Below are 27,316 nucleotides of genomic sequence, written 5' to 3' on the forward strand. Positions count from 1 at the left end.
CAGGAGTAAGGTTAATACTTTAGCTATATGATTTTATAGTAACTTAATTAGCACATTTTACAACAAAATTAGTTTTCTTATTAATCATTATTTTTCATAAACGTTTAAGTAAAATTTTTAGTGTATAACAGGTGGGCTGAAAAGTTCGTAGGCTGACACATAGAGGGTGCTACTATTTTTAAATCCATAGGATGTTTAGTTAGTTCTAATTTTCGAAAGACACGTGTTTAAATTTGACAGCTGTCGGACTATTAGTTTGTGAGATATAGTATTTTTAGTGAAGCAACTACTGTTAGTTTAAAAACAATGGATAAAAAGGAATTTCGCGTGTTAATAAAGCATTGCCTTTTAGCGAAAAAAAATACTGCTGAAGCCAAGACTTGGCTTGATACACATTATTCGGACTCTGCACCAGGAAAATCAACAGTTGAGAAGTGGTTTGCTAAGTTTAAACGAGGCGAAATGAGCACCGACGACGATGCTCGCAGTGGACGCCCCAAAGAGGCTGTTACCCACGAAAACATCAAAAAAGTCCACAAAATAATTTTAGATAACCGTAAAGTGAAGTTGATATGGATATCTGAGACTCTAAAGTTATCAAATCAACGTGTAGGACATATCGTGAATGAATATTTGGGTATGCGAAAGCTCCATGCAAAGTGGGTGCCACGCGGGCTCACAATCGACCAAAAACAACAACGAATTCATGATTCTGAGCTGTGTTTGAAACTGTTTAATCGTAATAAACCCGAATTTATGCGTCGATATGTGACAATGTATGAAACATGGCTCCATCATTTCACACCAGAGTCCAATCGATAGTCAGCCGAGTGGACTGCACGAGATGAATCAACTCCAAAGCGTGGAAAGACGCAACAATCAGCTGGCAAAGTTATGGCATCAGTATTTTGGGATGCGCATGGTATAATATTCATTGACTATCTTGAAAAGGGAAAAACCATCAATAGCGACTATTACATAGCGTCATTGGCGCGTTTGAAGGACGAAATCGCAGAAAAACAGCCTCATTTGAAGAAGAAAAAGCTGTTTCATCAAGACAATGCACCGTGTCACAAGTGAATGAAAACGATGGCAAAATTATATGAATTGGCTTCGAATTGCTTACGCATCCACCATATTCTCCAGATCTGGCACCCAGCGACTTTTTCCTGTTCTCATACCTTAAGAGAATGCTCGCTGGAAAGAAATTTAGCGCCAATGAAGAAGTAATCGCCGAAACTGAGGCCTATTTTGAGGCGAAAGACAAATCATACTATAAAAATGGTATCGAAAAATTATATGACCGCTATAACCGTTGTATCGCCCTTGAAGGCAACTATATTGAATAATAAAATAAAATCTTATCAAAAAAAATTTTTTTTTCTATGTTAGCTTGCGAACTTTTCAGCCCAACTGTTATGTTAATAAAATAAGAGAATACTGTTTAAAGTCCTCTTTATTGTTACATTTCGACGATTTATTCGGTGATATCAAAATTCCAAACTCCACTGATAGATTGAATTAAATGCATAAACAGTCTAAAAACAGTAAACTTTTCAAAAAATTTAAAAATTTTGATATTTTATCCTCAAGATTATTTACCAAAATTTTGAATTGATTTTCGCAAAAATAACGTAGCGAAATTTTCATGGCGTATCGCGGCAAATATGAACAAGTGAACTTTCGCGCTCAATTTATAAATAGATTGCTCACTCGTATCAAAATATTTTAGTAACATACTATAAATTCAACTATTTTATTAAAATAATTTGTTTGTATTGAGCCAGAAAAGAAATTAATGCTACTTTCAATATAAATAATGGAAATTGCAATTTATGAAAGATGAATTTTGGCTGCTGCTCTAAAAACATGAGTCACATTAGGGTAGATCGACAAGTAAAGGGGTTAGACTAGTACTTGTGACTGCTGAAAATGACGGAAAAGAAACAATCATGGACCTGGCATTGATGCATTATAGTTGCAAAATTTTATTTATATGAACTATTGATCACAAAACTCGAAACTAAATTTATTTGAAACAATCGTCAACCGACCGAAGAAAAATACATTTAAAAAAAATTTTCCAGTGGAAATAGGTGTTTGATTTACAACCAGTGTAATTTTAAGTTCTGATTTTTAAAAAGTCATCTGCGTTGATAAGTCAACTTGCCTTCAGAAGAGAGTTAAAATTACAAAACTATGGAATTAAAGATTAAATGCAAAACATTCGCTAGATACGGTTTGTTAATAGTTAATTAGCGGTGACAAAATATCAATTGATCCATGGCTGCTGCTAAATTTCTATCAAGCGAACAGGTTAAAGCAGGGATCGCCAAACTTTTTTGATCATCGACCCCTAGATAATTTTTCGAAATCTACATCGACCCCCACAAAAGTAATTTTCTGTTAATTAAAATAAAACTCTATTAGATACTGTGTTTGTACATTTATTTTATGATTTTAAACATTTATTAAAGTAATAGTACATTGTGTAAAAATAGTTTTATGAAAAATATATTAATATTGAAATTTAAATACCTTATTATTAAATAATAAGTAACTATGCATAAGTAGATATAATAAGTAAAGTAACTAAAGATTTACTGCTTCTTGATCAATGAGATGGGTGCCTGGTGTTTTTTTGCAAGGTTCGCTATATTGGGTTTAAAATTGGTCAATTTTAATTTTCGTCAAAATTGGTCAATTTAGTAATTTTCGTAAAAAAATACAAAGTGTGCTATAGTTTTGTCGCGGGATGTACTAATCCATATTATTAATGCTTACCTTCTTTTTTGTGCATTGATAATTGAAACTAAACGAATGGTTTTATCTAAACTAAACGAATGGTTTTATCTAAACAATAACTAATTATCCAAAACTATAAAAGTTTTAATAATGACACTGCAAATATTCAACACAGTTTGCAAAGATAGCTGAAACTGTGTATGATATTTGCATTTGTAACGTCAATGCTCGTCACACGTGACATTTGGACAAGCGTACATATGCATATGACTTATAAACTGCGCTGAGTTCGTGCCACTGAGCGGTGGGACGTAAATACTTGTTTCACCCCAATAAATATACGTTTATTAATTTATGTTTTATAAAGAAACTGATATTGAGTCCATTATGAAAAAAAAAAAAATCACAAATTTTAAATACTTCATTAGGTATGTGTGATTTGCGTATTGAGAACTTCTTCGACCCACGATCGACCCTTCCGATTCGGATCGACCCCCATTCACCCCCTTGTCTCAGATCGACCCCCGCTTTTGTTAAATAGACCCCTGGGGGTCTATATAGACCACTTTGGCGACCTCTGGGTTAAAGAAAGTTACAGTATCTGGCTTTAATATACTGTTTTTAATTCATACATTAAGTATTGGTGGAAACTGAAGTGTAGTTGGTTGGGGAAACGAAAAGAGGATTATAATTTAAATACTTACAATAACATATCCAAAGCATTGTAAAAGTTTACAATGGATGCTTTGCTTCGCTTAGCCACAGTCCTAAAATTTAAAGAAAAAAATCAGTAATAAAATGGCATTTTGTAGAACTTTAAAAATCTCTCAAACTTAAACATTTTGAAATTTTCTATTTTTATCACCAAAGCCTAAAGAACATATCACAATTGATTAAGGTTTTATAGTTGCAGCGCAAACCATCTTTACAAAACACTGACAATTTTAAAATCGTAAAAGGACTACAACTTATTAAATAACTCTAAAATGTTATTAAATGGCAAGCATTCAATTTCACATTCCAATTATCTATAGAGCTAATAAATTCATGAATGAATATTCTCAATTATAGAATGACTGCTTAGCGTAATAAACTTAAATAGGCTTCACTATAAAGGAAACATTTTCTTTGCTAATACTGTAAATATTGTTGCTATGGTAACTTTGTGCAAACTAAATAATTTGAAAAATTTGTAACGCACTAATAAATCTTTAAAAAAAAAAAAGAATTCTTTTTTGAAGTTCAGTAATTACCAAATTTGAAGTTAGTTCTTAAGGTCTGGTTTCTTAGGACAAGCTCCTTATCTGGGCGTCAGCGGGACGTCAACGTCGCGCTGACGCCAACAAAATACTGGTTTGTTAGCTCAAGGCCTGGTTTCTAAGAACTAGTGCCTTATCCGGGCGTCAGCAGAAAGTTGACGTAGAGCTAACGCCAAAAAAATACTTCTTTGTTAGCTCAGCGTGAGTAGTCGGTCCAACGCAGACATTCTCTCTCATTACGCATGCATTAATAACGTAAACAAATATTTATTTCGAATTTGTACTGATTTATTATTGTCGACCAGTGTATTAGAGAACAAATAATGACTTTGTCCAAGAAAAAACACATTATAGCTGGGCTAAATGAAGAGTGCTATATTTAATGAAGAAGCTATGTTTAATGTCAAAATCAAAATCTTGGCTGATTTCAATGTGCTGTTGGATGTTGTCCGCCATTGCTCCTGTGGTTAGCGTCACGTTGTAATCCAACTGCAGGTGAGTTGGACGGCAATTGTAGTTCAAGATGAGCGTTCGATGACGTATACTATCAAACTCACAAATGGACCAATCAGAGGTTAGCGCTGATTTCCAGCTGACGGCGTCCTGTCCTAAGAAACCAGGCCTTAAGAGCCGATATTTAATGAAAAACTCAGTTAAAAACAGTTAAAAACGCAGTTAAAAAGAGCAGTAATTTTTATAAATGATATCCTTTAAAATAATTTTCCATTTGTGATATAGAATTTTTTAAAACTAAACTTTTATTTAATAAGTTTATAACTTGGTAAAAAGCAATGAGCTTTGTTATTGCTTTTTGACATTTGAACAAGCCAAGCTCATCGGCCATTGGCCTTTTGAAAATTTAGTCTGGAAGGTCCGTCTTTCGTTTAATAATAGAGCACCGCAAGGGTGAAAGTAAGTCTTAGCTCAGAACCCCACGGATAGATGGCAGCACCACTTTTTCGTATGGCCACTTTAATTTAGACATACCTCTGAAGGGAAAGGAAATTTTTTTCCTTATATCCTGTAACCATCGTACAGCTCAGTGACAGGATTTTCAATTCCACGGATTTTACGAGCTCCAGCATATACTCTGGTCTCAGTGGAGTCAATGATCGAACAACTGATCCTCCTGACTGGAGTTTGACTCTCCAACCACTGGGATACTTAAGTCCCGAAATGAATTTTTTAACTGAAACCTCAAAAATAAACCTTTTAAACCAGATTTTAGAGGTTTTTATAGGAATGTTAAATTATTAAAGTACATACTTGACGCCATCCCAAAATTGTGATAAAGCACCTTCGGGAACTTCTTTACCTACAAGGGTCAGAAGAAACAATTGAATAGAATTTGTAAATATGGTGGGTTCTCATAGTCAACGATATCAACGTCTAAGCGTATTGCGATCAGTGCGCAAGCTCAGGATGCATATTTTCAACTATCTAACTGTGACCTCTTTCGCAGAGGACGCAGTAAGCTGAAACGTTGACTTCGTCACTCACTGTGAACCACTAACAGAAAAGGTAAGCTTAAAGCAAATATTTAATTTCGAACTTACTTTCTGGCTCCCTTGTTTGTGTGAGGGCTTCATAAGCAGCACTTTTACGAACAGCTAGAGTTCCAGATCGACAAATATACTAGAAAATATTAAGGACTGAAATAACTAAGTAATCGAATTTATTAAAATATATAAATTGTTTCCTCGCTAATACAGCTAGATTAAAAAGAAAACTTTTTTTCAGATGGAAATTTTAGAACTTCCTAAAATAAATATATAGAGATTGGGGAAAAAATCAAAATTTCTTTCTATAACCAATGATTAATTTAAAGAGCCACATTTACATTGCTGGAAAATTAAAGATATATTAAGAAGTTCAAGCATTTAGGTTGCATGATCTAAGCATGAAAAATTTCAATATACTTTTATCTTAGTCATGTTTGGACAAAAAGTACGGTAGTAAACCGAATTTGGTAATATGCCATAGAAAGGTTTCTAAAGTCTAGAAGAAATATTAGACGGCTATAATAATATCGAAGTTATTAAATACTTAATACAATATACAAAATTAAGAAGCCCTAGAAACTATGAAAAAATAAAATGAGAAAACCAAAAAAACACGGAAGCGTCACGAAACTTTTCGAATTCGCTTCAATTTGTTCTGACAATGTCGTTTGAAAATAGATTGAAAATTTTAAACTGTTTTAATTTTAAGATAAGATTGGGAAGTTTTCCACCTCTTTGTTATAAATAAACGCTTTTGTGAAGAAGTCAAATGTTTTAAACACAAGTTTTTCATTTTAATAGGAAATATTTCCAGATGACGCACCGAGAATATTTCGTCACTTGCATCAAAATAAAAATTTAAGAAACAGAATTTGATTGGGACATTTCAAGTAGAACGGTCAATCTTTATTCAGATTGAATATTCCTTTAGTAAAATTCGTGAATTTCATTTTATTATTCTTTAAGAGCTTAGCGTTTAAATTTTAGTTCATTTTTCTGATAAAAATTATTTAAAATATTACTGAAAAATCTAATAAAGTCGCATAAAGATTATGACTTTAATCAATCTAAAAAAAAAAATTTTTTTTTAATCAACCGTTAACCGTAAAACTAATATTAAGACATTTTGAGAATGCTCCAAAAACTCCGGATCGCGGCCAGGATCGAAGTGGCCATAAACGTGAAAGTAATAGCTCTCAGCCAAAAAGGTGTCTTAAAGTGCCCTCTTTATGAGTGGAGCCCTCTGTTGGCATGTTTTTTGAACAAAAAAAGCATTTAAGAAAACATAGTTTTAAAATACACTTTGTCGTAATTTGTTTTATTATTAGCATTATGAATAAAATATTTATTTAGAATTTTATTTGATTAATAGATATGTCTGAACGTAAGTGCGTCATAAACACAATTTAAATAACTATAGGGAACTGTATCTTCAGCCTAATGCATGTGCATAAAATGGAGTTTACAAACTTTTGTGTAAAAGCTAGGGCCTCACCTATAAAATGTTGAAACCAAGAAGTACCTTACAGATCAGCTCCCCTCCCTTCTAAAAATAAGTAGAAATGCTTCTACGCGAATTGATACTTTCATCTTTGAGAGGAAGAATTATGAAACAAGAAAACGTGCTTACAATTGCCGCATATTTTACATAAAATTATGAGTTAAATTGAGACTTGTACAAACCCAGGCCTCACCTACGAAATGTTTTACACTTATGGGGCTTAGAACATCTTCCCCTCAAAAAATGGAAGAAAAAAAACTGAAGATATTTCTGCGCAAAATGATATTTCAACTTCAATAAATTATTAAGCATATACTTAATATTGCGCATTAAATTCTGAGTTAAACTTTATTGTAAAAACCGGCTCCACCTTCAAAATGCTTGGAACCACGGGGCTTTAGAAATTTCTTCCCTAAAAATGGAAGAAAGAAAACACTGCTACCCTAAATGATACAGATTTACAGTAATGAATTATAAAACAAAAACATACTTAATATTGCGGCATGATAATGCGCATTAAATTCTGAATTAGAAAGTCTTTCGTTGTTCCAATCGGAGCCCTACCTATAAACTGTTCGAAACCAAGGAGATCCTAAAATCAGCCGCCCACGCTAAAACCGGAAAGAGGAAAAATACTTCCAACTTCGCAATGAAGAACGAAACAAAAAACATACTAATGCGGCACAATTATTTCTATTTAACACTTTAATGGCGATTATTAATTTGCTTTATATTTTAATATTCGGTGTACAAATAAGTTCCCGTCGTTCGTCACAAGATGGCACTCCCAGAAGGTTATGTAAATTGATTGTTGTTAAACGTCTTATTGTAAGTTTGTTCATCTGGTAACATAACCTTGATTAGTGATTTCGTATTATCATTGCGTAATTGTTTTCGTGCAAATATGTCGAGTTTTGCGACAAATAAGCGTCATTTATGGGAACTTTTGAGTAATTTCTTTAATTTTAAGAAATCTGCAGCTGAGGAGCATTGATTGCTTGGAGAAGCCTGCTGCTTTAAGAGATAGAAATTGTTGTGAGTGGTTTCAGAAGTTTAGAAACTGAGTTTTGATGTGGAAGACAAAGAACACATTGGAAGGATAAAATTGTACGAAGACAAGGAATTGGAAGAATTATTGGAAGATTCGTCTCAAAAAAAAAGAAAAGAATTTGTTCTTACATTCCAAGTGACTCACCAAGCAATTTCACATTGTTTAAAATCATTGGGAACGATCCAAAAACAAGGAAGTAGGGTTCCATACGAACTGAAGCTAAGAAACTGAATCTAGATTTTGTGTGAAAAGTTTGCTATTTGGAAACTCTTCAATGGGAAGTCCTACCCCAGACCTTGCCTCTACAGATTATCACCTAATCCGGTAGATGGCGCATGGTCTGCCTGAGCTGAAATTGACATCATTTGAAGAAACAAAGGAATGGGGCGATGCGCTGATATCCTCGAAAGATGAAGTTCTTCCGACGTGGTGTTCGAATGCTCCCAGAAATATAAGGAAAAGTAGTGTCCAGTAATGGAGAATACTTTGAATTAAAAAAATTTGCCGTTTTTTCACAATAAACTGCTAATTTTTGATAGAAAATGGAGGAAACTTATTTTAACTCCCAATAATAAAAAAAACTAAGTTGTATATTATAAAATTTATATAGCCTGCTAACATTAATTTAAGAATTGAAAGCTTGAACTGCTTGGGTAAAAAAATACGCCATTCACAGCCAATTTTGCGTAATTCATTGATGAGCGCACAGTGTAGGTCTTTTTCCCCAATATGTATTTTTAAAAACTTTAAAGCCAACATAATGTTTAAAATTAAAATCTTTAGAAAATTTAAGCAATAAATTTTGTAGTTCCTTCTTTTCTTCCTATGTTTTGGTAACTACCGACTTTTCAAATAGGAAGAGAAAAAAGGAAATGAGAAACATTTACAAAAATTTATGACAAATATTTGTTTCAGGAAATCTAAATATTGATTGAGAAAAACGAAACGCGTAAGAAATTTTTTGGGTTACACTAGTTTAAGCGAAGTTTGAAACTGTTTCAGCAATCTAAGGTTGAGGAAAAAATAAAAGATTTTTGAAAACCAAACAAATTCGCTGTCACACACTTTATCGATAAAATTAAGGTCTAACAAACTGAAATTTTTTACAATAAATTCTAAAATAAACTACGTCGACAAAAAAACGCTTTAAAATTAAATATAAAATATTTAGCTCACTAAAGAATGCTTAAAATTTATGAATTTTGCAAATCAAGTTATGTACTAAGCGAAATTAACGCTTTATTAATATTTCCAAAAAATTGAGGACATTTCATTCTTTCACAAGGGCCCCTAACTCCCAATCCTATCCTGCGCGGAAATTACTCGTAGAAATAAATGTTAGTTTAAATACCATGAATGTGGAATCCATATGGAACCTTGCTTTCATTAATCCGCTTGGTAGTTTCAACTATGCATTATACAATGGGTTGGTAAGCTCAATATGTCTTAACTCTTAAAAACGAGACTCCAAATATAAAATCTAGTTTAACCCTTCCAAAGTCAAAACATTTTGATGGTTTATGTTGATTTCAGTGAGATTCATGATGATCCAATATTTTCCATTATGCGTTAATGGTGTTAGACATGCCAACAAACTTCCACCTTAACCATGATGGAAAATGCTACTTTGATACAATGATGGTTAACTATCAATAGAAGTTTGATTCTCATTGACCAATAGTCCATAATGATAAGTGATAGTCCACGATTGTTCCAACTATACATTTCCATGGTATAATTCTTTTTGGTTGTGCGGAATATACAATCAAAAATATTTGCGTTTTATGATGGGCCATCATAAATCAGTCCGAATTCCAATATTGGGGCGATGGTGGTTCAAGATCGTTCTAACATTTTGTTTCTATGAAACTATGAAGAAAATTTCTGATGATTCATTCTAAATGAACAAACCATCAAAACAAGTTCCTATTTTTATGTTGGACCATCGTAAATCAGTCCGAATTCCTACATTGGGGTGATTGTTACTTATGTTGGTTACAATCAAAAAGATCACGATGGAATTAACAGTTCCCATCAAGACTACGTTGTTCCAGCAATGGAAAACCATAAAAAATTTTAACTTTGGTAATGCGTGAAACATTTATTCACCTTTTCACCACACAAGATGACAGGTACAGGAAATCTGTTGCGACACCTAGCTATGGGCGCTTGACTCAGCATCTCTTTGTATTCTTGAAATTTTCCGTCTCTGAAGACTTCTGGCTCCCAACTATAACTAGAAAGAAATTAAGTTTTAGATGCTCAGTGACATATTTTTGGCTAATTAACGACTTCAAATTGAATTAACTTAAAGCGAATTTATTACTTAAAATTAATAATTTTAACAGATCATTCTTATGAAGTTTAAAAACGTTTAACAAAAAACTTTAAAAAAAAAGGAAAGGAAAATAAAGAATTTTAAAGATTTTTTTTTTAAATTCAGGTATTGAACAGACTGAAAGTGCTGTTCATTTAACATTCCCCGGTGGGAACCTGAGCACTTAAGTCACGGAGGCGACCAGCATTACCCACGCCACACTGCCACAGATACCCGTTTATAGGGTGAGCCACATTCACATAGAGAACACAGAGTTGTTGTTGTTGTTAATTTACGTCGCACTGGAACTGCACAATGGGCTATTGGCGTCGGTCTGGGAAACATCCCGGAGGATGATCCGAAGACCTGCCATCACAATTTGGATCCTCTGTGGATGGCGCCCCCGCTTCGGTAGCTCGACGACCTGCGCGCGAAGTCTAGCACTTTACGAGGTCCCTACGCAGACTGATCCAAGTGGTCACCCACCCGCACACTGACCGTAGTCAGCGATGCTTAACTTCGGTGATCTGCTGGGAACCGTGTCTTAACGATCAGTCCACTGCGGGACTAGAGAACACAGAGAGAAACATTCATGCTCTGAGTGGGATTCGGACTCGCAACCATTGCCTTCGCAGTCATGCACGCTAACAGCTCGGACACCTCGCCGGCTTTTAATATTTGTGTCTTAATTATATAAGTTATAACGGATAAGTAACATTTTCCATTTTGGTTGCAAACAGTATGCATTCGCCACAGTAGCATTAATTTATGGTAAATATTTGTAATGTTATTCAGTAGTTATTTTATTGCTTTACGAAAATTGCCCGAGATACAGAATTGAAGTAATCTTTCATATCCCCGTCTGCAGCGGCTTATTCTCTAAAATTAGCAAATTTGCTGCAATCAAATGTTCAAATTTGCTTGTTCATATTTAAGACTATCAATCCATCATTAAAGAGTATCATGTAAAAATTTTATACCAAGAGCTTTATTTACCTGTCCAATTGATTTGGATTTTCTGGGAGGCCCATTGGGACGATTATATTTACAGGATAATTCCAAGACAAAGCGCCTCCTGGATTTTCTATTATCTAAAATAAAATTTGAATAAGTTAAATTTACTAAGTCAATAATTTGCTAATTCAATAACTTGTATATGCAGGGAGAATCAACAAACACTATGCATAATTATATATACAGGATGACTCTGAATAAGATTGCGAAATTTTACTGGGTGATAAGGAACATTCACAGAAGCAATAATAGTCATGCTAATTCAATAACTTGCATAATTTATGTAATTTTCTAACTCAATTGTATATGCAGGGAGAATCAACAAAAACTATGCACAATTATATATAAAGGATGACTCTGAATAAGACTGCAAAATTTTACTGGGTGATAAGAAACATTCACTGGAGCAATAGTCATGGAATGTATGATGAGGAACACTAGCAGTGAGCAGTTAAAAGGTAGTTTCCCACTGTCGCATTTAAAGAATTAAAACAGGAATGAGAAAATATGCTTCAGAAAACTTTATTCGCGGGAATAGACATGGTGCACAGTGCGGGAAAAAAGGACCACTGAGTAACTTTTGATCTAATGATCAGATCTTCACGTTCTATGATTCAATTTCAAAAGTTCGAGATTGTGATTTGCTAATTAGTACAAACTATATTTTAAGTCACGAAATCGGACACAAAAACGCACTTTTTCTGAATAAAAATACCTACCCTTTTTTTTGAATGAATTCGGATTTCTGACCCAGGCAATATAGGAATAGCAGCAATCTGGGAAATATCTGAGCTATATCTCGAGAACTTTTTAAGCGAATTGAGATGTGTTTGCGCACAATTATAAAATTAGCTTGTTCAAAGATAATCCCATTCAAAAAATAAATTTTCGTAAATATTTTTTATTATTTTGTTTGTTAATCGAAAATTTTTGAATTGTAAAAATGTAAATTTTTTTACATCTTTCTTGCATTTAACGTACGTAAGTTTACGTGGCAAAATGCAAAATTTGAGTTAAATATCGGTTGAATAGTTTGAGAAATCAAATTTTAAAGTCGTTTTGTTAAAAGTAGATTTCTCAGGAATTATTCAAACGATTTTGCTCAAATTATGTACTTTGCCATGTAAAATTGCATACTTTGAGATATAAAAAATGTATACCTTACATTTCAAAATATTTTCGACTATTATTTAATAAAATAAATATTTACTAAGAAATATTTTTTGAATGGAATTGTCTTAGGATAAACGAATTTTACAATTGCGCGAAAAAAAAATTTCTTCAATTCGCTTAAAAAGTTTGAGATACGGCGAAATATGAAAATAGTAAAATTAAAATTAGGGGGTTCAAATTTTGAACCGTTCACCTGACCAAACTATGGGGGCCATATTTTTCAGATTGCGGTTTTGGGGGTCAAATCCGAATCCGTTGAATAAAAGGTATGTTCATTCTGAGAAAGTAGGTTTTTGTGTCCGATTTCGTAACTTAAAATATAGACTGCACTAATTAGCATATTTAATGTCACCACCTCGCACCGCTAAAATTAAGTCAAACCGCAACGATCCGGGACTGTCGTTGAATAGCCGATCCAATTTTATAGGTTCATGACTATTAATGTTCAACACCATAGCCTTGTAATTTAGAACACAATCCAAAAGACAAGGGAACTCTCGGATCAAGTATTGGGAGAAAATTGCCTCCGTGGAGGGAATTTTTGATGGAACTAACCCGCATTACACGGAGAGAAAAACCACTAAAACCTCCCACGGTTAGCCTAACAGCAAGGGGACTAACCCACTGGGTATATTTTTTGCGTCAGTACTGTGCTCGGTGCGAGCCGGGTGCGGAATTCGTATCGACCTGCAATCGCTGGGATTCGAACCCGATTCACTTCATTGCAAGGCGAACGCTCTATTCCCTGAACTACCACTGCTCAAGGACAAGAGATGGTAATTTATTTAGAAAGAATTGTTCGGCCTCGAATAGATACTCAAAGTTGCTGTTATCTCAAATGTACTTCATTACCTGCGCCGCAGGTACATAGCAGGTGGCGGAAGATCTTTTGAGCAATTACTTTGAGCATATTTATCCAATTAAAGATTCGCAGAATTTCGAATGCATGAAAGCAGCAGCAAGAGGGGTTATGAAGCTGACAAATCTATTTACAATTTAAACATTTAAGGTACAGTCAAACATGCGTCTTCGGAAAAGAACGTTTAAAAAAAAAAAGACCAAATATTTGAAGAAAATAATTGCAATGAAGAAAATGAAACTATTTGATAAGCCACGATTTCGAATTCTGCGGATGAGCTTTTTAACGAAAATTTTTTGGTGAGAAACACTATGTAGGCAATGAGAAACTTTATGTTTTCTAATACAGAATCTTAATATACACATCAGGTATTAAATTAATATTAAAGTAAACAAAATAAAAAAACAAAGCACTATCAACATCTGTGTAGATGAAAATCATAAAGAGTTTTGCTTGATACTTTGCAGGCGTTTGTAATAATCGTCGTGTTGTTTCAAGTCTCAACTATCAGTAATGATCTAACAGATTGATTAGTTCTTTTTCTCTAGTTTATATATTTAATATCCCAAATGTATAAACTATTTTCACTTCATTTATTTTAATTATTCTAAAAAAATCATATTAATGGGTGTTTGACAGAACATCAAAAACATTTAACAAGTTTATGTATAGTAAAAATAAACATATCTGTTACAGATGGAAAGAGAGAAAACTAAAATTTAAACTGGATCAGATAAAGCAAAAAATTTTAAATACATGCTAATTAATAAATGTTCCATTTTTATTTCACATAAAAAATAAACACTAAGCCTATCTGAAGTTTACCTTTAATTTTCACTATGCTTTTACTTCATACATTATGAACACGAATAGCGTCGTTCAGAAAATTAGTTTCTGATAATACATGTGAAAAGTTTGATAATCAAAAAGCACTCTTACTCGCAAAATTTGCTATAGTGTAGAATCATAAATTTGAAATTTTTTTTACTTAAGGCTTAGTCTTTTTTAATTGAGAGGAAATTTTTCTAGTTTAATAAAAACTGAATGAAAACTGACTTACCTCACATTTATAATCCTTTGAAAATAAATGAAGGCAATTGGCATAGATGTTGGCATCATCCTAAGAAAATAAAAATATAAATTCTAAAACAAGTTATAATTAATACAAGAAAATTGAAAATATTGTAATGTTTGGCAACTGTTTGGCAATCGTTCAGGCGCACTTGGCGCATTGTGTCACCCCTTCGGGGGCATGCTAGAAATCGAGGTAGATGTATGTTTATATTGGGTATGTTTATAGAGGTTCTCCCTTGGTTGTTTAAGAGCTGGAGGCTCTGAGTATAAAGTATAATGACTAGTTTCTTTTAATTTCAAAATAAAGTTAAGTTTATTGTTATGAAAATCTGGTGTAATTATTTGCATGGAATATAGTCATTACAACACGCTCTCGTTTCGAACACCAGAGATTTGCACCGATAGAAAAGCAATTTCGGAAGTAGAATCAGAAGTTAGTTGGAGAATTCTGATCTGAGAGAAAAATGTTCAAAAACGTACGAAAAGAAGATTTGGTGACAGTTTTGTCAGAGATCGGTGAAGAAGCCAGTTTGGAACTGAAATTAACGGAGCTGAAACATATGTTGCAAAATAGCAAGGAATACTTAGACGATCCGGACTTTGTTAAAGAAATACTAAATACTACAGTAGAAAACAGGAAGAGAGCTGAAGAGACAGAAAAAGCGAAATTAGAAGAAGAAAAAATTCGATTAGAACGGGAACACGAAATTGAGCTGGCGAAGATCCGAACGACACGAAGTATCGAAAGCAGAAGCCCAACCCCAGACGCTCAATGCAGCCGTGGAGAAAACGAAATTTCCCTGGATAAACTGATAAAAGGAGTAGAAACCTTGACGATTCCAGTACCGAAGAAAGCGGAAGCGTGGAATATATTTTTCGACTCCATCGAAAGAGCATTTAAACATAAGAATGTTCCGGACGAATTCAAAGCAGAGATATTGTTGAAATTAATTGGGGATAAAGCTGCCAATGTTCTTGTTTATATCAAGGGAGAAGATTTAAAGGACTATCAAAAAGTAAAAACACTGATTCTGAAGGAATATGAACCGACCCCCCAAACCTGTTTGGAAAATTTCAGAAGAGCAAAACGTTATTCAGGAGAAACACACATCCAGTTCGCTTCACGAATGACCGCAACATGGGATTATTACTGTAAATTAAGAAATGCAGAAGATATTGATACACTTAAAGAACTAATTAGATCCGATAAGATATTCCAAACTTTAGACGGAGAGACAGCGTCCCATATCACAATACGACAAGGAAATACATGGTTGAAGCCTCAGGAATTAGCTAGAGAGTGTGACATTTACTTTTCAGCGCGAAGAAAATCTTTTGATGAATACCGAAGTGAAGGAAAACGCCCGAGATTTGGAGACGCAACATATTCACCCGAAAAGTATGTTCCCCCTCAACTGAGAAAAGAATATCCGAGACAAGAAAACAATTTCGTCAGGCAAAGAGAATGCTACATTTGTGGGAGCTATCGACACATTGCGAGAGACTGTTCCGATAGAAAGAAAAAGAATGAAATGACGGGAAAGCGAAATGAAAGGGATCACACAAAAATTTCAAGAAATTCGAATAAAGTATCAAGCCGAGAAGAAGCGGTGGTAGCGAAAGTAGATTCATCTCATCTACGTAGTGACGTCAGAGAAACCATTATTAAACCCCTGCAGAAAGTTAATATTTTTATCAACACCGAAGAAATCGAAGCAATCGTCGATTCTGGAACTCAGATTTCAATTCTACATTCGTCATTCATTCCGGATGTAAAGGAGAGAGATGGAGGGAAAATTTTGTTAACTTCTGCATTCGGACAACAGATTGAAGCAAAAGTTTGCCGTACGCCGATTTATTTAAGAAATGATGGAACTAACTTATTTAATTCAGTGGATACCTTTATTGCTGTGACGGATGAATTAAATGTGCCTTGTTTATTAACTCCCGAAATACATGAACTGTTGATCAACCCCCCAGAAAAGAACATGGATTCCAACATCGCAGAAGAAAGGCGTCAGAACGAAGAAGAAAAAATGTTCGTTTTGTTTACTGAAACAGAAAAAGAGAAACAAAATACGACAGAAGAGAGAAATGAAGAGGTGGAGGAGAGGGAGAAGGGCATTGCATCAGTTGCCCCTGGCAACCAGTCAAGCTTTGGGGAGTGGCTACAGGATAATGCAACAGCCAATCCCATCGAGTCTACTGTATCGACAGCCAAACAGCTGTTCATAGAACAACAAACATGCCCGACTCTACACGAGCCTTGGAAGTTGTCGAAGGAAAAGAAGGGAAACTATTTTATTATGGACGGACTCTTGTATCATGAAGAAAAATTGTTTGGAGAAAAAATACGCCAATTAGTTCTCCCATTAAGTAGAAGACAGAAGGTACTTGATCTAGCTCACAACTCGGTATTTGGATGTCATATGGGCATGCGGAAGACAAAAGAGAGGATAAGATATTCCTTCTACTGGCCAGGAGTTTCTCAAGATGTGGAACACTTTTGCAAAACATGCAGCCAATGTCAATTAAGAAGCCCTGAGAAAAGGTCGGATAAAATTCCAATAACTCCAGTAGCAAGACCTGGACTGCCATTCGAAATAGTAAACATCGATATTATTGGGCCCATTGATCCACCCTCTGCCAGGAAACACAAATATATTTTATGTCTTATAGATCAACACTCAAGATGGCCGGAGGCCATTCCTCTGAAAAGCTTAAGTGCAAAAGCTACTTGCACAGCTCTTCTCGAAATATTCATGCGAACAGGAATCCCGCATACTATTGCAAGTGATAATGGTACAAATTTCGTGTCAAGACTGACTAAAGAATTTCAAGAAAGATTGGGTGCCCATCCTAGATTTTCAACCCCTGGATACAGTGCTTCCAATGGACTAGTTGAATGATGGAATAGGAGTTTACAGCAGATGCTACATCATGCGATAAGGAGCGACCCATCTAACTGGGATAAGCATATCCCATTCCTGTTATTTGCTTATCGGGAAATCCCCAACTGCACCACTGGAATATCACCTTTTCAATTAATGTATGGAAGACAGCCAAGAGGACCTTTGGCAGTGCTGAAATCATCATGGTCTGGTGAAATACCCATTCCTCCAAATTTGAGTGAATCAGCTGTCGAATACTTACAACAGTTGAAAATAAGAATGGAGCAAGCTGCAGAACAAGCTGAATTGATCGCAAGTGGAAAACAACAAAAATACACTGAATATTTCAATCGAAGATCCGTGCCAAAAAGTTTCAAGAATGGTGACCTAGTTTATTTACTTATACCGGACTCTAACAACAAGCTTTATGCTAGATGGAGTGGTCCTGGAGAAATAGTAAGTCTTATTCCTCCTCACTCGTACAAAGTAAGACTACCAGATGGAAAAATAAAACATGTTCATTCCAACAAAATAAGAAAATTTCAAGCTCGCGTCAACACCGTTGGAGTGATATTCGAAAATGAGGAAGATTTTGGAGAAGTCATAACTCTACCAAGAAAAGACTTATCAACCCCTTTGGAGTATTTCAAAATCGAAGGAAATTTAGATCTAGAAAATTTGGATAAAACTCAGAAGAATAGTTTAATGACCCTCATCAACCAGCATAAAGCACTATTTACAGGAAAAGTAAAAATGGCTAAAGTGGAATCCCACAAGATCAGATTGATTCCAGATGTAGAAAGAAAGAAACCACATGTATATAGGATCCCAGAAGCGTTGAAAACAAGAGTTGATGCAGAAATAGAAGATTTGTTAAGTTCAGGACTAATAGAGGAGAGTGAAGCTGAGATAGCTCACCCAGTAGTTTGTGTAAACAAGAAAGATGGAAGCATCAGACTTTGTGTTGATTATAGAGCTCTGAATGCGGTTACCAAAGCTGACGATTTTCCGATGGAAGATGCAGTGGATCTAATGTACAATATAGGAAGAGCCAATGTAATAAGCACGCTTGATCTTCTCAAAGGTTATTACGCCGTTCCTATGGAGGAAGAAAGCAAAGAATTTACATCTTTCAAAACTCACCGTGGGCAGTATCAATTTAAAGTTCTCCCATTTGGATTAAAAAATGCCGCTGCCACTTTTCAGCGAGTTATGAACAAGTCATTAAAAGAGTTCAAGGAATTTTCAAGATCATATATTGACGATATTGCTATTTTCTCAAAAGACTTCGAAACCCATCTTCAAGATTTAGAAAAAGTCTTTACAAAATTAGAATTATTAGGATTTACCATCAACGTGAAGAAATGTTCTTTTGCGAAACCTCAAATAAAATATTTAGGACACGTGATTGGATCAGGAAAACATCAGCCTGACCCGGAGAAAATAATAGCCATTCAAAAATTGGAATCGCCAAAGACGAAAGCTCATCTGAAAAGCCTTCTAGGACTGACGAATTACTACAGGGAATACATCCCAAAATATGCAGACGTCGCGTACCCCCTCACCGAACTCACGAGAAAAAAACAACCGGAGATGCTTGAATGGAGAGAAACACATGAGTCTGCTTTCCAACGGCTCAAGGAGAAATTGGCGAAAACAACGGAATTGATTACCCCTACCCCCAACGAGCATTTCATCATCCACTCTGATGCTTCACAGGTGGGAGTAGGTGCCTGCTTGTCTCAACGGAAAGGCGACTCAGAAGTACCAGTGTGTTATGCCAGTCAAAAGATTTCTAAATCTCAACAGAATTGGCCCAGTATTGAGCGAGAGGCCTATGGAATAGTATGGGCATTGAAGAAATTCGAACCTCGGATATTTGGCTCCCCAATCAAAATTGTGACCGACCACAACCCACTGGCATTCATTGTTAAAAATGCTCCCCAATCGTCTAAGCTCCAAAGGTGGGCGCTTGCCCTACAAAAATATAATTTAAGTATCGAGCACTGTCCGGGAAGAAATCTTAAAAACGCAGATGCCCTTTCCAGACTCCCAATCTCAGGTGATTAAAAATAAATAAACTGTCGAGGTCAATGCAGACTTGGTCAGTTAGTGTTAAAAGTTATTTCATGACTCTTATATTTTGTTATTAGAGACTCTAAGTGTTTATATGCTTATATTGATATTTACTTGTGGATAAATTTAAAATAACAGATATTTTAGGTAACTGCTTAATTAATTTGAAAACATATTTTAAAGTAAGATTTTTATAGTTCAAAAAAAAAAAAAAAATTAATGATTTAGTGTTTGAAAAATAGTAAATTTCATTGTTTATATGTATAATTTTAAGATATGATTAAAATCCATGGAAATATAATTATTGAATTGTAGTGTTTATACATGATCTTTGAGGTGTCATGGTTTAAAAATATTTTTTATTTTGGTTTGTAGTAATAATTGTTTAATTGATAATGTGAGTATTAAATATTATTAGTATTACTAAAAACTTAACCCAATAATTAAGCATGAGATCACAAGAAAATGGAGCCACATACCTGGGTGAAGGTTGAAACTGGACTACATATTTTATTATAGAAAAGAGGTTATATTAAAGACAACACTGCTGCCATCTATGTCAGCATTTGTGATGCCATCTATTTACAACAATATAAACTAATTCTTTCAACACTCCCACTTTAGTTTACATTTTTGGGAATACTAAAAGAAAATCACAAATGTGCACAAAAAAAAAATATCAATAAATCATTTTAGTCTCATTGATCTTCCACAATATTCATACTTAGTTCTATTAACAGTTTTTTGTTAAATAGTCCACATTTATATTTATCATATTCACTCCCACTGTCCGAAGCAATCCTTCTCCTTTTTTGGGCGTTTTTCTTCTTCACTTTGACTATTGTCAGGTGTAATTCTCCTCTTGTTAATTCACTGTCTGAAACAATTTTTCTGTTCTTGCTTGGCTTGTCTTCATCACTCTGTCTGCCATCACTTGCTCCTTTTCTTCTTTTAGATTTTGCATTACCACTGTCAGAATCTTCACTTCCACTATCAGAAGCAACTTTCCTCTTTTTAGGCCCACTGTCTTCATCACTTTGAGTAATATCGCTAGTACTTGCTTTCCTCTTTCTTTTAGACTTTTCTTTTCCACTGTCAGACTCCTCATTTGATAAAATAGCTGCTTTAGAAACGATTATACTCCTTTGCTTGGATTCCCTATCTTTCTTACGTTTTTGTCTTTTACCACCTTCTTCTCCTTCATCATCAAGTTTCACGATCATCTCGTGGCACACGTTTTCTCTGTCAGAGCCTGAAGCCTTTGCTTCTTCATCTGATTGTTCTTTATTAGAATTTTCATCATCTGATTGTGCCTTATTGGAACCACCTTCATTGTCAGATTGGGTTTGATTTAGGTTAATGGACCCTTCTGATCTATTACATTCTATTTTAATCCCTAAACAAGAATTTAAATCTTTCATTTCAAATCTTTTACTTAGTTGCCTTTTTGCTAAATTTTTAAGCCTTACTGAGTTGCTAAAAATTAATAAATAATCTGCATAAATATCTACAATTACAAGTTCTTTATCATTTAGTTTAATATACACACAACTATCAAAATAACTTTGCCTAAATCCCATTTCAACTAAGCCTTCTTCTAATGTCAGATACCAAAGCCTGCCACTTTGCTTTAAGCCATCTAGAGCTTTATTAAGAAGTTTCCCATTTAAATTTTGTTCGTAATACTCACTAAACCCATCTGGAATTTTCATATATATTTCTTCATTTAGTGTCCCTTGAACAAAAGCCATAACAGCATCCATTTGATCGATTTCCCAATCATAAATAGCTGCATAAGCCAACAAAACTCTTAATGTTACATAATGAACTACTGAGGAAAACGTTTCTGTATAATCTATTCCTTCGATCTGGGAGAAACCTTTAGCTACTAAACGGGTTTTGTACCTTTCAATATCTCCATTAACATTATGTTTTCTTTTGAATACCCATTTGCAATCAACAATGTTTTTATTTTTAGGCTTATTTACTATGTCCCAAGTTTTGTTTTTAATGTGACCCGCTATTGTTTCACATAAAGATTCTCTCCAATGCCTAGCATTACTACCATTGAGTGCCTCATCAATAGTATTAGGTTCAGAAAGAAGTTCATTTATTGCCACTAAAGCATCGGCAAAGAAAATAGGATCTAAATTTGGCATTTGCAAATCTGGCACACCATTGGTATCAAAATTTTGATAACGAACAGGAAGTTTAACTGTTCTTCCTATAGGTGTCAATTTCGGCATGTCATTATCTACAGTTACATTATTACTCTCATCATTATTTACAAAATCGCCTCTATTCAAACCATTAATGTCATCCTGACCTGCATTAATATCATTTTGGAAATTTAATTCATTATCACCCCTGCAAACATTATCATCATTTTGGAGTTTATCTGATGTGTTGTCAAAATCAACAATGCTCCCACTGAATAAAGAGTCATCACTGAACTCTGGTGAACTTTTGTCACTGTTATTGTCATGATACATATCATGTTCCAAAAAATGCACATCTCTGGCTACAACAATACTATAATTAGTTGGATCAATTAGACGATAGCCCTTCCTATCCTTACAATACCCAACAAACATTAACTCTCTAGCTTTCATATCCCATTTTAAACGCTTCTGTTTGGCAATATGAACAAAAGCCCGACACCCAAACACCCTTAAGTATTTCAAGTTTGGCTTTTCACCACTCCATTTCTCAAAAGGTGTCATGTCTGGAACCGCAATGGTTGGAGATATATTTTTACAATGAGCTGCTGTTTCAACTGCTTCAGCCCAATATTCCTGGCCAAGGTGGGCATCCACCAACATAGACCGAGCTCGCTCAACGAGTGTTCTGTTGTTGCGTTCTGCAACCCCCATTTGCTCCGGTGTATAAGGGATAGACTTTTGATGCTGAATCCCTTTGGAAGCTAGAAAACTATCCATTTCATTATTAACATACTCCGTCCCATTATCAGAGCGTAAAACCTTAATAGGTTTGCCAGTTTGTCGTTCTACATATGCCTGAAAGTCTTTGAATTTTCCAAGAACTTCAAATTTATTCTTTATAAAGTAAACAAAAGTCATTCGTGACAAATCATCTATCAAACTTATAAAGTACCGAGAACCGCCTATTGATAAAACACTCATTGGTCCACAGAGGTCACTATGCACTAAGCCTAACAATTCTTTTGCTCGTTTAGCCTTACCCTTAGGAAATGGTTGTTTATGCATTTTACCTTTTATGCATGGTATACAATCATTAATTTTCCCATTAAAAGAGAAACCCTCAACCATATCTTGCAATCTAACCATCCCTCCTTCACTTAAATGACCTATTTTCTTATGCAATATTTCATTTGATGAGTTTTGAGCAGTAATTAAAGCCATATCATTATGAATATCTAAAGAATATAATCTATCGCTTACACCTGTTCCACTAGCTACTAAATTATCACCCTTATGAACAAAACATCTTTCCCCTGTAAAGGTAGTAACCATCCCAAAGGTTTTGTTTAAATACTTAATAGATAGCAAGTTAGCAGTCAGTTTTGGAACATGCAATACATTATTAAAAGTTACTTTTGCTTTCTCCCCATTTCTAGATAAGAGAAAACTAACACTCCCTTCCCCCTCAACTTCTATAACAGAGCTGCCTGTTTTAATTTGACTAATACTTGCAGTTTGATAATCTGTTATCAATTCTTTATATGGGGTCATATGGAACGAAGCACAAGAGTCCATGTACCAAACATTAGGATTTGGATTAGAATTTGCAACATAGATACCTGCTACATAAGCTTCTTCCTTCATAGGAGTCTTACTAGAAGTAGGCCTTACATTACCCTTTTTGTTAAATTTATCATACGCATTTTTCTGGCGTAGGGGTCTTTGACAATCTATACTTTTATGCCCAAACAAATTACATTTGAAGCATTTCCCCTTAAACTTATTCCTGCCTTTAAACTTCTCATTAAGGAAAGCTTGATCTAAATTCCCATCAGAATTAGGTTTATCATCCTCAGCCATTAATCTAGTTTTAACGTTATCAACAGTTATCTCTTCCCCACAATTTTTCAAAGCCATAATAAGGGGTTCAAATCTATCAGGTAAGTTAGCTAAAATTATTCCAGCTATTAATTCCTCATCTGCTTTAACTCCTGTTGATTTTAATTGCTGATATGCTGAAATTACTTTATGAAGGTAGTCACACATGTCCTTACAATCTGAATACTTAGTGTTGACCAATTCTTTAATTACAGACACTTTTCTAGTTATTCCTTTATCATCATAAGTTTTTGATAATACTTCCCAGGCTTCTTTGCCACTAGATAAGTCCCTCAAATCATTAAAAATTGTTTCACTAACCCCTTCAACTATGTATGACAAAGCTGCATCTTCCTTTTTCCCTTCAACATAATCCCATAAATCTCTTTTAATTAAGTGCATTTTCATGGCAAACTTCCAATCAGCATAATTTACCCTCCCAGTTAATTTTTTATGGCTAAAAGAACCTTCTCCCCCTGGCATGATTATTTTTCTTTGTAAACTTTAAATTAAACTATCAAAAAATATAACTATAAAATAATAAATTTTCTATTAAAACATAGTTAGATTAAATTAGTTACAAAGTTTAAAAAAAAAAGAACAACAACATTTATTTAAGTGTTAGCATTTAAGCCTAACCATGTGTTAACACATGCTACCATAATTTATCTATCTTTAATTCTAAAAATTATCAAAGAATTTAAAAATAAATATATTAAACTTAATAAATGTTAGCTATAAATTTCTTGGATCATCCTGGGCCCATAACCTAAAAACTTAACCCAATAATTAAGCATGAGATCACAAGAAAATGGAGCCACATACCTGGGTGAAGGTTGAAACTGGACTACATATTTTATTATAGAAAAGAGGTTATATTAAAGACAACACTGCTGCCATCTATGTCAGCATTTGTGATGCCATCTATTTACAACAATATAAACTAATTCTTTCAACAATTACTGTGTGTCAGTAGGTTATAGTAAAGGTGGATAATTATTCTTGTATTAGATATTATTTTATAACTATTTTTTCTAAAAAAAAAAAGGTTATATAGGATTGAATTGTTGATTGCTAAGGTTACAGTGTATAGTTAATGAAAACTGAGTTTATATATGAGTAGTTTGAATATCTCATCTGTATTAGTGTTTAATATTCTTATTAGGTTGTCATTGGAAATATTGCATAATCATGTTTATCGTATGTATCATTCTGTATTATTATTATTTTTTTGATCGCAAACAGTTGTTTTTTTAATTTTCAGATTAACGATTAATTATTTGTAATATAATCATTATCTTAGGGGGAAAGGTGTAATGTTTGGCAACTGTTTGGCGATCGTTCAGGCGCACTTGGCGCATTGTGTCACCCCTTCGGGGGCATGCTAGAAATCGAGGTAGATGTATGTTTATATTGGTCGGGAGAGGTTCTCCCTTGGTTGTTTAAGAGCTGGAGGCTCTGAGTATAAAGTATAATGACTAGTTTCTTTTAATTTCAAAATAAAGTTAAGTTTATTGTTATGAAAATCTGGTGTAATTATTTGCATGGAATATAGTCATTACAAATATATTAAATAAAACAATATATTTTGTACGTAAAAATAATTTTTAGACATATTTTTAGTCCTCTCAAAAATTACTGCTGTTATTTTCAAACTTTTCCTTGATTAGATCTTGGTAATAAAGTTATTCTCTCATTTTCTTCTACTTCGGTTAGATATTTTATTGGGTTTTATCGTTCGAAGCATTGTAAAAGACTAGGTAGTCAGTCACCCAATAAGATATAGCACACTGTAGAACTGAGAATAACCATTCCAAAGAGAGTCAATAAGAAAAATCTAAAATAAACAACCGGTCGCTTCGTTTTTTTTTTTTTTTTTTTTTTTTTTTTTTTTTTTTTTTTTTTAAATATTTTAAGTCGTAAAAGTACGCCAACGCAGAAAACTAAAAAACAGAATTTCCATTAAAATGTTCAATTTCTCCAATCAAAATTTTGAATCTTTCAGAGTCCATGAATTAGTGATAGAAAGATTAATGAAGGCGAGTTCCTTTACAATTCACATGGTCCAAAGTTATAATGAAGACATCATTTAAAATATTTGGAGACAATCTATTTAAAGTTCTTCAAAATAAGAATATTTAACTAAATTTTGTTACATATAGTATTTTTAGTGGGGAATTAACATTTTATAGCCGTAGATTTCTAATATAAATTAATTTGATATTGATTTATAACATGATTTATATAAGATTCACTATTCATGAAAAATAACATCAATATAACTCTGAAATCATTTTTGAAAGATTTTTAACGTGATACAGAGAACATTCGTCACCTCACCAAAAAATTCGATAAAATCGTAAATTCAGCGAATAAAATTGAGTTTTGGCGAAAATATTGGCGAATGATTTTTTTCCACAGAAAAGAAATATATTTAACTAACCTCAAAATTACGTCAAACTGAATTTTTCTAAACAAATCAGTATTTTTTATTAGATTACTGTAATCTTCGTAGATGCGCCGCATAACCAATTAGAATTGGGTTCAAATAAAATAAGCCTGTAAAAAACTACCGTAAAATAGTTTGTTAAATTTGCATTTCGCGAAGAATTTCCAAAATTTGCGAATACTTTTTTGATATTTGGCTAATTTACTGGGTAATAATTTGAAATCTTTAGCACTGGTCCTGTATGATATTAGAATTATGATAAATATCGTTTTCGCGTTATTTACGTTAAAAGAAATTTTCAACATTCAAATCGGTTTTCTTCAGTTTTATTAAAACTAAATTTATTTTAATTTTAAATACATTACATTAAACAATTCACTCAAAACTATTAACAGCGTAATTTGCTTTAAATTTTAGAAGAAACCCATAGCAGTTTCACTAAAAAATTTCAAGCGCTCTACCTTATATAACTTAGAAAGGCCTTTATTTTTTTAAGGTAATACAGAATAAATAGTCTCATTAAAAATAACAAACATCGAAAAGAGAATCAAAAATATAACCTAAAATCCAATATGGTGAAAGAAGATTCCTAAGATTTTGACCGTCCCAGATTAAAAAAGTTATTTCTAAAATAAATTCTGAACATTTAATGAAATTTTCAACAAGATTAAGAATTTAGGTTACACTTCTGGAGTATAAAAACAGTTTCATGCATATTTGGATACAGAACTGATTTCTAACTAATCTTTCGGGTTAATCTCTTAGCGGCTGGTGAGAAAATATGTTTATTAATGATTTTAGTTTCTAAAGAGTTCATGTGATGGTCTATCTGTTTTACAAACTTTTCAATGCTGAATAAATCCCATTTTCGCAGTTTCCATGAAAATTACTACTTCTTTTATTCCAGTTTTTCCTCTATTCACTAACTCAAAGAAAATTTCTTCAAATTCATGAACAAAAAATTTCCAAATCAGCAAGAATTTAGCCGGAAGTTCACCTTCATGTTCGGGAGGACGTACTTTTGCAAAAGTGTGCGATTTTTCTGCTTAGAATTTTAATCAAAAACTACGATATAAAGCCGCATTGCAAAATACATAGACTTTCGATACATTATGGTGACGGTCTGCATGTACGAGCTCCGTTAACTCAAGCACTAAAAGCATATTTTGAATACGCTTAATTATGTTTTGCAAGTAGATAGCATCTTTATTTATAATACTACCAAAATCATATATTGTTACGTATTTATGTTGTGATATTGCTCTTAAAAAGAAAAAACAAACAAAAACTTATTGAATAATCAATTAACAAGGATATCTAAAAATCGTAACAAATGTCTTGCTCGAATTTAATGAAATTGATAAA

General features: G+C 33.6%; 1 protein-coding gene across 2 annotated transcripts in view; it reads right to left on the reverse strand.

Annotated features, from left to right (window-relative positions):
- Positions 1 to 27,316, reverse strand: part of LOC107443501 (phosphatidylinositol-3,5-bisphosphate 3-phosphatase MTMR14) — a 43,526-nt gene that overhangs the window by 10,511 nt on the left and 5,699 nt on the right. For both annotated transcript variants that reach the window (XM_043042980.3, XM_087154272.1), the window contains exons 2-7: positions 14,482 to 14,541; positions 11,372 to 11,466; positions 10,168 to 10,294; positions 5,561 to 5,639; positions 5,271 to 5,319; positions 3,450 to 3,512 (exon numbers count right to left, since the gene is read on the reverse strand). In XM_043042980.3, coding sequence (XP_042898914.2) covers positions 3,450 to 3,512; positions 5,271 to 5,319; positions 5,561 to 5,639; positions 10,168 to 10,294; positions 11,372 to 11,466; positions 14,482 to 14,541 — 473 coding nt within the window. The remainder of the gene's footprint in view (positions 1 to 3,449; positions 3,513 to 5,270; positions 5,320 to 5,560; positions 5,640 to 10,167; positions 10,295 to 11,371; positions 11,467 to 14,481; positions 14,542 to 27,316) is intronic.

Source organism: Parasteatoda tepidariorum, chromosome 10 (genome assembly GCF_982258835.1).
Source record: "Parasteatoda tepidariorum strain Cologne lab strain chromosome 10, Ptep-v5.0, whole genome shotgun sequence".
NCBI classification, from domain to species: Eukaryota; Metazoa; Arthropoda; class Arachnida; order Araneae; family Theridiidae; genus Parasteatoda; species Parasteatoda tepidariorum.